The sequence below is a fragment of the Phaseolus vulgaris genome, chromosome 1, assembly GCF_051622355.1.
Source record: "Phaseolus vulgaris cultivar YP4 chromosome 1, ASM5162235v1, whole genome shotgun sequence".
NCBI lineage: Eukaryota > Viridiplantae > Streptophyta > Magnoliopsida > Fabales > Fabaceae > Phaseolus > Phaseolus vulgaris.
The window spans coordinates 4,159,802-4,173,568 of NC_143498.1; the positions used below are offsets into that span (position 1 = coordinate 4,159,802).

General features: G+C 35.3%; 1 protein-coding gene across 1 annotated transcript; it reads left to right on the plus strand.

Annotated features, from left to right (window-relative positions):
- The first annotated feature begins 1,906 nt into the window (after positions 1-1,906).
- On the plus strand, positions 1,907-2,359 carry LOC137815344 (uncharacterized). Its single transcript, XM_068618489.2, has one exon. It carries the CDS (start codon positions 1,907-1,909, stop codon positions 2,357-2,359), a length of 453 nt encoding a protein of 150 aa, XP_068474590.2.
- The last annotated feature ends 11,408 nt before the right edge of the window (positions 2,360-13,767 follow it).

Genomic DNA, 13,767 nt, shown 5'->3' on the forward strand with positions numbered 1-13,767 from the left:
ATAGGAGGTCAGCACAAGAAAAAGGTAAGAGTGATTTTATCTGAAAAACCATTACATTGTTTCTGACTTTGGCATCGGAGCGACTTGCAGGTACATCCCCCCACCTGTGATGAATACCAACCGAGAGGAGTAGCCGAGTGGTGCAGCCGAGAAGAGCAGCCGAGATGAATAGCCGAGAGAAGCAGCCGAGAGGAACAACCGCGAGCCTAGTCCAGTTGAGAGTCCAGCCCAAGAAGTAATCCAGCCCAAGAAGTAATCCAGCCCAATAGAAACCCGAGAGTATAGCCCGAAATCAGAAGATTTGTGTAAAAGGCCATCTTGTTTTAGTTCGAGTGTTCTTAGTCCCTTTTTGTAAGAACATTTTGGCGCCCACCGTGGGGCCGAGAACTAGTTAGAAAGAAAGGTAGGAGACAAGATGGATCAGAGAGAAGGACAAGGAGAGCAAGTAGATAACGTCAGTATGCCAATGACAATGTTGATGCAGCTGCAAAAAGAGTTCGAGACGTTAAAAAAGAGTAATGAAGAAGAGCTGAGTATGTTAAGAGCCGAAAATGCACGCATGAGGAGAAAACTACAAGAGGAGACGGTTTTGAATGCATCATTTGAAACTGTTCAGCCAAGAGCACAAGTCAATGAGAGGATTTATCATAATGAAAGTTCCCAAACGAAAAGAAGATTCCTTGGAGATTCTGAAGTTTTTGCAGGAGCATCTTCAAGAAAACATCCCTTCTGTGATGTTATAGTTGATACTCCATTGCCTGACAATTGGAGAAGTTTAACTATTGACAAGTATGACGGAAGCACAGACCCTGATGAACATGTTGCGGTATACACCACGCAGATCAGTCTATATACGTGGAACGATGCTATTATGTGCAGAGTGTTCCCTACAACGTTAAAAGGGACAGCGTTAAGTTGGTTCACACGCCTTCCGCCTTTGAGCATAGATTGTTTTGATACATTGGTGGAAAAGTTTGGAGCTCAGTTCGCAACTAGTCGTCCCCATCGTTTAACTTCGATTGCTTTGGTGAATATAAGGCAAGAAAAGGGAGAGTCGTTAAGAATGTTCATGGAACGCTTTGGGAAGGTTGCCCTGGGAATTCGAAACCTCAGCCCAGAGGTTACCATGCATCATATGATAACAGCACTAAAGCCGGGACCGTTTGCTGATAGTCTCTGCAAGAAACCTGCGACTAGTAGACAACGAGCGTCAAAGTTCATGCAAATGGAAGAACTGAGAGAGTTCCGGAACCAGGCAAGGATGGATGGAGGTGAAAAAAAGGTGATAGAAAAAGAAAGTGGACCTATGGCTAGAAGAGCCAGGGAAGAATTCAGAAGCCGAAAGTTCCAGCAATACACACCCTTAAATACAAACAGAACAAGAGTCTTACAAGAAGCCATGGCGGCAGAGATAATACCACCAACTAGAATAGTGCGAACACCGGAAAGGGCCGACCACACCAAACATTGTGAATATCATAAGAATCATGGCCACCATACAGAAGAGTGTGTCGGGTTGAAAGATAGAATAGAAGAATTGATTCAGGCTGGGCAGTTGAAGCGTTTTGTTCAAGGAGGAAATGTTAGACTGAGGACCAGTCCGGAGAGAAGATTGAAAGGAATTGAAACAGGGGGAAGAAGGGCAGACAGATTTGAAAGAGAAAAAAGAATAGAAAAAAGAGATGATAGAAGAGGTGGAAGATCAGAAGGAAGAAATGACAGGGTTTATCAAAACACACAATCAGTAAGGAGAAGTAGGGAACGAAGCTTGGGGAGACCTGTCAGGGGGTTTATAAACACTATTTCAGGTGGTTTCTCTGGAAAAGAATCATCATCAGCAAGGAAACAACATTAGAGAAGTATAAGGACCATTAACCACATTTTTAAAAGAAGAACTTTGTCACCAATGCTTTTTACAGATGAAGATTTCCAAGAAATTGATCCCGATCACGACGATCCTATGGTGATAACAGTTGAAATAGCCGAATATGCCGTCATGAAAACCTTGGTTGATCAAGGCAGCTCAGTTGATATTCTGTTTTGGGATACTTTCAAAAGACTGCATCTGAAAGAAGAAGACATTGTACCTTTCCGAGAACAAATCATTGGTTTTTCAGGGGAGAGAGTCAGCACGAAAGGGTATGTGGATTTGATGACTACGTTCGGAAGAGGAAGTAAGACTAAAAAGATTAAAATCAGATATTTGGTGGTGGATGCTTCTACGTCGTATAATGTGTTGTTAGGACGTTCTTCTTTGAATAAGTTGGGAGCAATAGTTTCAACGCCACATCTAGCAATGAAATTTCCAACAGAAAAGGGGGAGATAGCAATAGTTTATGTTAATCAAAGAGATGCTTGAGAATGTTATGCAGCCGGTCTAAAGATGAATTTAAAAACACACAAAGATACCGAAAGAATGGTGGCAATGGCGGATTTGGACCCGAGATTAAATGATGAAAGGTTGGAACCGAAAGAAGAGACTACAGTCGTGGTATTAGGCCGGGATGAGAAGCAATGCACTTATATAAGTGGAAGTTTGCCCGAAGAATTGTTAAACAAACTTGTCACATTGTTACGCGACAACAAAGACTTGTTCGCTTGGACACCGTCTGATATACCTGGAATTGATCCAAAGGTAATTTGTCATAAGTTGTCGGTATGCCGAGAAGCAAGACCGATATCTCAGAAACGAAGAAAGTTGGGTGAAGAGAGAAGAAAGGCAGCAATGGAAGAAACTGAGAAGTTAATGCAAGTCGGTTTCATTAAGGAAGCTCAATATACGACATGGTTGTCCAATGTGGTGCTCGTCAAAAAACCGAATGGAAAGTGGAGAATGTGTACAGATTATACAGACTTAAATAAGGCTTGTCCGAAAGATACATATCCATTGCCCAACATTGACCAATTGGTAGATGGGGCGTCTGGACAAGAAATGATGAGTTTTCTTGATGCTTATTCAGGGTATAACCAAATACAGATGTATGAGCCAGATGTGCCCAAAACAGCTTTTACCACAGATACGACAAATTATTGTTACAAAGTCATGCCTTTCGGCTTAAAGAATGCCGGAGCAACGTATCAGAGATTGATGGATAAGGTGTTCAAAGATCAAATTGGAAGAAACATGGAAGTATATGTGGACGATATGGTTGTGAAGTCAGAGAAAGTGGAGAAACATTTGGGAGATCTTGAGGAGGTGTTTTCACGCATAAGAGAGTACAATATACGTCTCAACCCAGAAAAATGTGTATTCGGCGTCAAAGGTGGAAAATTTCTAGGCTTTATGTTGACCAACAGAGGGATTGAGGCTAATCCTGATAAATGTGAAGCAATTATGAAGATGGGGAACCCGAAAAACCTGAAAGAGGTGCAGAGGTTAGTGGGAAAGCTAAATTCATTGTCAAGGTTTTTACCGATCTTAGCCGAAAAAACTAAACCGATAATAAGCCTGTTAAAAAAATCTGAAACCTTTGAGTGGAATGAAAAATGTGAGCAAGCCTTCTCTCAAATCAAAAGCATGGTAGCTGAACCACCAATCCTAATCAAACCTGAGTTGACCCAACCCATCATAGTTTACTTAGCAACTTCCAATGAAGCCATAGGAGCAGCGTTAATCCAAGAGAATCCAGACTAGAAACCAATATACTTTGTAAGTAGATCCCTCCAAAATGCTGAAACCAGATATCCCAAAGTAGAAAAAGTCGCCTTAACCTTGGTGTACGCCGCAAGACGTCTTTGGCCATACTTTCAGAATCATCAGATAATTGTGAGGACAGATTATCCAATATAAAAAATCTTAAGAAAACCAGAACTTGCAGGTAGGATGGTGACATGGTCAATGGAGCTTTCCGAATATGGAATCAAGTATGAACCGAGAGGACCAATCAAAGCTCAAGCCCTTGCAGATTTCATCATCCAGATGCCGACAACAGCACAGCAGGAGCAGTGGATATTGTATGTAGATGGCGCGTCAAGCAAAAAAGGAAGCGGAGCAGGGATAGTACTTGAAGGACCAGACAACTTCCAAATAGAGATGGCATTGAGATTCGAGTTCAGAACATCCAACAACCAGGCCGAATACGAAGCTCTTATTGCAGGACTACTACTGGCGAGAGACATGGGAGTTGAAAACGTCATTTGCAAAAGTGATTCTCAGCTCTCAGTGGGACAGGTACGAGGAGATTATCAAGTAAAAGATCCATTATTGATGCAATATTATCATAAGGTATTAAATGTCATGCAATGTTTCAAACAAGCTGAAATAAAATATATTCCGAGAGAGCTAAACATGAAAGCAGATTCATTATCCAAATTGGCAAGTCAACAGCGGCAACTCCAACACAATTCGGTTATACAACAAACCCTCAGTCACCCGACAGTCGGTTTCGAGGAATGTTGCAACGTCACCACAACAACAAATGAATGGATAGAAACATATTTGGAAGCCATAAAGAATCAAGAGCAAGGTGTTCAATTGGATACAAAAATGACCAAAAAAATAGCTAGTTTTGTGTTAATTGGAGATGAACTCTACAAACGCGGATATTCGATACCTTTGTTGAAATGTCTCTCAAAAGAGCAAGCTCAGTATGTAGTGAAAGAAATTCATGAAGGAATATGTGGCTTACATTGTGGAGCCCGAACAATGGCAACAAAAGTTTGCAGAGCTGGATATTATTGGCCAACACTCCGAGAAGATTGTGAAATTTATGTTAAAACATGCAAGAAGTGTCAAGAATTTGGAAGTTTGAACCATATACCAGCACAGGCGTTACAAGGAATTACTTCTCCATGGCCCTTTGCAAAATGGGGAATTGATATACTCGGTCCATTTCCACTTGGCCGAGGACAAACTAAATTCATGATAGTCGCTGTAGATTACTTTACAAAATGGATAGAAGCAGAAGCACTGACTAAGATAACAGCTCAGCAAGTTCAAACATTTATATGGAAAAATATAATATGTCGATTTGGAATCCCACACACCATAATAACTGATAATGGCCGACAATTCATTGACAAAAAACTTATGGAATTTTATGCAGATTTGGGAATCAAGTCAACAAGCACTTCAGTTGAACATCCGCAGACGAATGGACAAGCGGAGGCTGCAAACAAAGTTATTTTGGGACAATTGAAGAAGAGGTTAGGAAATGCCAAAGGTTTGTGGGCAGAGAAGTTACCAGAGATCTTATGGGCATATAGATGTACACCACAAACTTCAACTGGTGAAACACCATTCAACCTCACATATGGGACGGATGCAATGTTACCTGTAGAAGTGAATGAACCAACGTTACGAAGGCAGATAGAAGACTGGAATATTAACAATGAATGCTTGAGAACCGACCTTGATCTCATTGAAGAACTTAGAGAACGAGCAAAGATAAAAGAGGCAGCAGTAAAAAGAAGAGCAATGAAAAGGTTCAATGCGAAAGTAAAATTCAGAGATTTTAAGGAGGGGAACTTAGTATGGAGAATGCGAACTGATGCACGAAAAGATCCGCGACATGGAAAATTGGCCTCTAATTGGGAAGGTCCATTCAGGATACTCGAAAATTTGCAAAATGGAGCATACAGATTAGAAACTCTAGAAGAAAAAATAGTACCGAGAACATGGAATACAAGTCATTTAAAGTTTTATTTTAGTTGAAATTCGAAGATGTACAAAGAAGGTTGTATATATATCTATCCATCAATGAAGAAGCATTATCCATTAACAATGTGTCGTTCATTTACATAACTTTCGGTCTTGGATGATTTCACTCTAAGTGAAAACCCACCCGAAAAGAAACGTATTCATAAATCTTTCGGTCTTGGATGATTTCACTCTAAGTGAAAACCCACCCGAAAAGAAACGTATTCATAAAAATTTCGGTCTTGGATGATTTCACTCTAAGTGAAAACCCACCCGAAAAGAAACGTATTCATAAAACTTTCGGTCTTGGATGATTTCACTCTAAGTGAAAACCCACCCGAAAAGAAACGTATTCATAAAAATTTCGGTCTTGGATGATTTCACTCTAAGTGAAAACTCACCCGAAAAGAAACGTATTCATAAAAATTTCGGTCTTGGATGATTTCACTCTAAGTGAAAACCCACCCGAAAAGAAACGTATTCATAAAACTTTCGGTCTTGGATGATTTCACTCTAAGTGAAAACCCACCCGAAAAGAAACGTATTCATAAAACTTTCGGTCTTGGATGATTTCACTCTAAGTGAAAACCCACCCAAAAAGAAACGTATTCATAAAAATTTCGGTCTTGGATGATTTCACTCTAAGTGAAAACCCACTCGAAAAGTAACGTATTCATAAAACTTTCGGTCTTGGATGATTTCACTCTAAGTGAAAACCCACCCGAAAAGAAACGTATTCATAAAACTTTCGGTCTTGGATGATTTCACTCTAAGTGAAAACCCACCCGAAAAGAAACGTATTCATAAAACTTTCGGTCTTGGATGATTTCACTCTAAGTGAAAACCCACCCGAAAAGAAACGTATTCATAAAAATTTCGGTCTTGGATGATTTCACTCTAAGTGAAAACCCATCCGAAAAGTAACGTATTCATAAAACTTTCGGTCTTGGATGATTTCACTCTAAGTGAAAACCCACCCGAAAAGAAACGTATTCATAAAACTTTCGGTCTTGGATGATTTCACTCTAAGTGAAAATCCACCCGAAAAGAAACGTATTCATAAAACTTTCGGCTTTAGATGATTTCACTCTAAGTGAAAACCCACCCGAAAAGCAATGTATTCATAAAACTTTCGGCTTTAGATGATTTCACTCTAAGAGAAAATCCACCCGAAAATTCGTATATTCATAAAAACTTGTGATCTCGAACGCTTCCATTTCCAATAAAAAATTCACTCGCATACCATACTTTTGTTGATAATAAATTGGATAAAACCACTAATAAATTATGAATCAATACCCATTATGATATTTTACATAAATTTGATTTCATGCGTTCATAGATTACAAAATCCGCAAAGAATCCGTTATTTCGAAACCACTTTCGGATAAAAACCGACAGATACTCGGCGTATGAACAAAACATCATCGCATTAAAAACAGTACAATTAACTCGGTAGGTGACAATTATGTAGAATACGACCAATAATGCAAAACAATATAACAGTTGACAATCTAACAAACTTTATATGTATTAAGACTTTCAAAAAGACAGTACATTTAACAAAACGAATCCCCCCACATGGATTAGCATATCAAAAAGCATCCATACATGGATTTGTAGTTCAAAATAAATCTACTTTCGGCAAACACACCTACGCCTTTCTAGCTCTCAATATTGACATCTTCAGCATCTGTGTCTGGGATTTCATTAGCCGGCACCAATTCACCCTTGTAAAAATCCTTTTTAACATCAAAGTTGCCTTCATCAAGTGGAATCTTATAAAAATATTTGGCTTGTTGAAGCGCTTTCTCAAAACCAAGTTGATGTTGTTCAAATATAAAGCTTTCGGCTTCAAAAACGTTGGTCCTCAGCTGACTTATCTCTTCATCCATGAGTTTGATGGCATTTTTGTCGGCTTCGTTCGTAGACAATAACGCTAACACCTTCTCATTCAGCAGTTGATTCTCTTTACGGAGTTGAGCGTTTTCTTCACTTGACCTCGAGCTTTCATTCTTCAATTCAACAATTTCTTTTTTAAACTCTTCCTTTGCAACTTCTTGTTCACCTTTTTGTTTCTTCATTTCTTCTAGTTGCTCGAACAAAGAGCTCGTTTTCTCCTTGTATTCAGCAAGGTCAGTCCTCAATTTCTCAAATTCAGATAAAGACACACAATTTCCATTTTTCTCCTTCATCATTTTTCCAATCAACAAACTTCTACTCGACAATTCAATAATCGAATCAGCCAATGAAGCAGCATCCATATTTTTCAACATATTGTAAGACGATTCATTAAAAGAAGTTTGGACAAACTTCGCATACTTAGTTGATGCACAAAAATGGTTTCAGAAAGTGGTTCCGATGACACATTCTCAACACGACGATGACGCCGAGAAGAAGAGTGTGATCTCTTGCTGCTTCTATCTCGTTTCTTTGATTTTTTCGAAGGCCCAGCAACATCAACATGATGCGCAACTTCAACCACTTCAACAGGTGCAACACGCTCTGCTTCTTCCGTTTCAACAACAGGATTCACCACATTTTCGCGTCGAGGAGTTACATCACCTACTTTGTTTAGCAGCTTCGAAAAATAAGACCGAGCTTTCGGATTTGTGCTTGCCATCAAAGCTGAAAATCAATAAAAAACTTAGCAAAGTTAAAAAACACATCCTATCAAACAAGTACATGAAGAACAACCACCTACCAATAAGATCTTCTCGTGGATGGGACGAAGTGTACAATTGTAGCAAGGCGCGAGTGGGAACTTGGTACGAGAGGTGACTGAAAACTTCAATAACATGACAATCGGCCGCCCCCATTGAGTGAAAAGATATTGAATTAAACTTCACCGGATCTCTTGTCCAGTAAAGAGGAAATTTTGGAGACTCTCCATTGAAAAAATACTCTTTCCCTATCGGCTCTATTAGAATTTTGAAAAAACCTCCCTTAAAATCCTTATAAGATGATGTAAAAGGTTTAAGGAAGCAAACGTTGGATTTACTAATAAGAGAAAGCCATCCTGGTCGTTTACCAGGCCGAGAACTATAATAATACAGGAACGAAGCTGGACTAGGAGAAAGCGACAGTAATTTACACAAAATACTAAAAGCTTGCATGGCAGCCCAACCATTAGGGTGAAGCTGAGTAGGGGCAACATTAAGAAAATTAAGAACGCCTATTTGAAAGTTGTTCAAAGGCAATCGAATATGAAGGTCTCTAAAAAAGCAAGCATAAAAATAGAAAAATTCATAACTATCATCTTCTCGGCCATGGCAAACATTATCAACATCCCCAACACGCCGAAAGGAAATAATATCGTTTTTAATATCAGAATAATAAATCTGAGAATGAGAAAGAAAACTACGAAGTTCGGTAGCAGAACGATACTTCGAAAAATATTCCCGAACCCTAGGGTTAACCCACTGATAACCTGGACGAAGGTTTTTCCGAGGCAACATAAAATCGACTTCTTGAGGAACATCAACAGTAGGAGCTCCATTAGAATCATTCATGCAAGAAGGGGTAGCAGATGAAGACTTTGAGTCTGGATGATCCTCTTCCCGAACCACTCGCCCAGTTGATTCACCACCCGCGCTCGAACAATCATCACTAGCAGAAAAGCTTGAAAGAGACATTACCTTTCCAGAATCAACTGAAGATGAAAAATGAGCTTCTGTTAATAGCGATAAGTTTCACAATCATAAAAAGACTCAGAAAGGAACCTATTTATAACCCACGCGAACCCTAGAATTTGAAACGTTATGATCGCACAAAATTATTCAAAAATATATATGATCTAACGGTTAAAATGGACATCTCGTGTCAAATCATGTATTTTCAGAAAAGTATATTACGAAAACCAAGGCATTAAATACCAAATCAAATCAACACACAAAACTATTATATTATATTAAGACACAAATCATTTCAATCTAAATCAATTATTTTTGTCTCGGGGGCCAGTGTACTGGTAGCCTAAAACCGAGAGGTATAGGCCGAGAACTACATGTCCAATAATCAAAGTGATAAATTAGAACCGAAAGGTCTGGACCGAAACCTGAAAGGATAATAAAAATCATAATAAAGCCCAATTTAAATAAGGAACTTGCACAAGGGGGTGTAAAAGTAATAAAAAGGTGTGATAAGAAAGTCCAAAAGTACTGTAGAAGGCCCATCAACGAAACTCTATAAATAGGAGGTCAGCACAAGAAAAAGGTAAGAGTGATTTTATCTGAAAAACCATTACATTGTTTCTGACTTTGGCATCGGAGCGACTTGCAGGTACATCCCCCCACCTGTGATGAATACCAACCGAGAGGAGTAGCCGAGTGGTGCAGCCGAGAAGAGCAGCCGAGATGAATAGCCAAGAGAAGCAGCCGAGAGGAACAATCGCGAGCCTAGCCCAGTTGAGAGTCCAACCCAAGAAGTAATCCAACCCAATAGAAACCCGAGAGTATAGCCCGAAATCAGAAGATTTGTGTAAAAGGCCATCTTGTTTTAGTTCGAGTGTTCTTGGTCCCTTTTTGTAAGAACAGTTGTTATTATTAGTTGCAGCTAGTAATAATAATGTGAGTTTTTATATTACAAAAATGTTGACCAAAGATAAATTTAGGCTTATGTTTTTATATTTACTTGCATGATTCTATCTATCATATATTTTCTTCATCACATTATTTTATAATATAAAAACTCACATGATAAAAAAAAAGTAAAAGTAACAAATTTAAAAAATTAGAGTGAAAGGTTTTATAGGAGTGAACAATTTGAACTTTATACACGATGAAATGTTTAATTTCTTATATCTATTATTAAGTTAAAATTCTATTTACTTGAAACTTGTAGTTTGAAATCACAACTCATCTCAACACAAAATGAGAGTGGAATTGTCACAAAGATTTCTTTAGCCCGACATATGAAATTAAACATGTTACATGCTACCTGATATCTGTTATTTGTTACTTCCTACCTGTTACTTGTTACTAAAACTGTTTTTGATTTTTTAAAAATTTGTTTTGTATCCAAAATTCAGTTTTGTTCACATATTCTATTTTTAAATAACCAAAGGTTGGTTATGTTAACATCAAGTGCATTTTCAAAATACAACCTTATATTTTAAGCTTTAACGTATTGTTTTATAACCGTTTTCAAAATTGTTTTGAGAAATCTGTTTTGATTTGAGTCCTATAAAAAGGATAGTTATATCACAATTCAAATCATTCCTACAATTTGCTTATTAATTTCAAGAGTTTTCTTGTGAGGTTCTTAAGTGAGTTCTGTTTTTTAAAGTTTTTTTTAAAAGCTTTTGAAAGTTCCTGTGTTGTTTTCACATTGGCTTGAGATTAGAAGTTTCATCAAATTGTTGCAATTGTGGAGATCCGGTTTGAGTTTCTAAAGTCTGCATAACACGGTGTTTTCTTTCCTTAAACTCATTTCTTTGTAAAAGTGCATTCATATGCTTTTTTATAGAGTTTCTTGAAGTAAAATTTTTGCTGAAATAGAGTTTTTCAGCTTGTATCATTGGTTCTTGAAGGGTTCAAGAACTGGTTTGTTTGTAATCTTTTGTAAAAGATTGTTGTGTTTTAGTGGAATCCATCTTGGTGTGAAATGGGATGGATGTAGCTCAATATTGAGTGAACCAATATAAATCTTTGTGTGATTATTCTTCTTACATAATCATTGCATCTAAGATTGAAAAATCTGCTACCTGCGTATTCAATTTATTTAATTTTATTTTTTATACATTTTTTCGTTTCAAAATTAAAACAAAAATTGTATTAACATATTTTTATTTTGTGATGTTATTTTTTCATTAATTCATGTATTTATATACCAGTAAATTAATTATACTAATTTTTTACATGAATCATACTGCTTCTTATTACATTTTTTCTTATAAAAAACATAATATTTCAATTTTTTTAGACGAATCATCATAGTACCTTTATGTATTTATTGTTGGAAAGCTCTATGACTATGAACATTTCCATCATTGGCAGTAGAAGACAACGAGTGAAGAAAGAAAATCATAATTATGCCAAGTTGCATCTCTTTCCAGCAATAACAGCAGAGGGCTGCGAATCAAAAATAAAAGTAATAATGGTGTTTACATCAATCTTCTTATGTTTTTGAAGCTGAGTTATTTCAAATTGTAAGAAAAAAACACATGAAAGCTACTGCTATAGTACCTTCCACTCCCATATAAAAAATTAAACTTATTATATTAGAGAGAACAAAACCATATTAATTTTGTGAACATTGAAATTTGGTAGGTGATAAAAAATCAAAGTAATATTATAAACTTTAGTGCTTTGGCTTGACTATGAGATTAATTTAGTCCCGTTGAAACTTTTATGTATTTTTAAAAATGCATTTTATTGATAACGAAATTTTCCTACATATCAAACGTTAATGGTGATAAACTCAACAAACAACAAACTCTCCTTATATGTCTATTATATTAATAATTTTTTTATTAATACTATATTAAAAAAATTAACTTTAAGTTAACTTTATAAAATCAATTTATATTTTTTTAGTTCGCATCAACTTGTATATAAAATTTTCAACAAAATTTTAAATTTATTTTCTAAAATTAAGTGTTATATACTTTATATAGTTTTATTAGCTTACTATATTTAAAAAATTAAAAAACTGTCGTGGTAAAATCTTTTAAATAAATTAAAAAAAATAAAGAACTTATAAACAAGTTACCAAACTTAAGTTTACATTTAAATAGTAGAGCGTTATAATAAAAATAATAAAGGAACAATAATGGTATAAATATTATTGGCCTGAGTTTTAAATGCTTTTAAATTATTTGATAAGGAATATTAAGTTAAATAATTTTTAACATATTTGAAGAAGATTTATTGAATAGAAAACCTTTGAAGTTTCAACCCCTATTAATCCCATCCACAAATGATGTGCAATTTTCTTTCCGTCTTTGACGGGATGAACAACGAAGAAAATTAAAGTAAAGCCAAAATTATTATGCATGAGTATAGTACACGTAATAGTGAATTACCACTAATAAAAATAAAAATCAACCGAATAAAAAAATATACAGAATACTTTCACGTGTTATTCTTTGTTGAATTATTTTATTAATGAAAATTATGTTATATTATTTAAAGTATTTAGTTTATCTGGTCTCTTTTTTATGTAGAGGATCGTCTAATGAGAATGTTTGTTGTGTTTGATATTGAGATTATCGTTAATTTTATATTTTGTTTAAAGTATTGGTGTCAGTTTGTGATTGTTGTTATTATGTAGTTATGGTATGCTTTTCTTGATCTATATATACACCAGTGTAACTATATTGTATCCTTATAATTTACTTATTATTGTGTAAGTGTTTGTACTTTATTATTTTATGTAATCGTATAAAAATATTTAGAGAAAATAATTTTGTTTTCTTATCTCTTTTTTTTAATTATGTCTTAATGATGAATTTTAACTAGATAATTTATTTAATATATTTTTATTTACGAGTTTTTATTATTATTAACAAATTAGTATCATAGATTTGATTCTGATTTGTTTCATATTAGTAGGTAGTTAATCTCTTATCAAGATTAATCTTTTTTATTTGTTTTTTTCACAAAAAAAATCTCCAAGAAGATAATCAACATGATAAGATTGAGAAATTTATGAAAAAAAAACAACTTCAATATATGGTGTATGAAGATATGTGTTATGTTTAAGAAACAAATTTAAACACTTATTTGACAATATCGAAGAGACAATTATAAAAACTCAATTGGAGAAATTATGTTCCTTAACTCTCTTGTAGAAAATATTTTATGGGTTGTAAATGAAATTTTTTCTTATATTACTAAATTTATTACGTATAAGTTTCATTTAGTCGTTAAAGAATATAATTTAGTAGCAGTAGTAGACTATAATAAAAAAAATTATCACCTTAATTGATTAAAGATCGATTAAAATTTTATTTACTCTTATTATGTTCATGGATATAAACACATAGTAGCTTGGTGTAAAACCATTATCCTTTATGAAAATATATTTGAAGACAAATATTAAGAATTTCACATGACTCTAAAAAAATTTCAACGACTCATTTCTTATCGCCATCTATATATAGAATATCTATTTGAAGAAAAAAGTTT

Excerpts from the sequence above, each read along its gene's own strand:
- LOC137815344 (XM_068618489.2), top strand. The coding sequence starts at position 1,907 with ATGCTTTTTACAGATGAAGATTTCCAAGAAATTGATCCCGATCACGAC.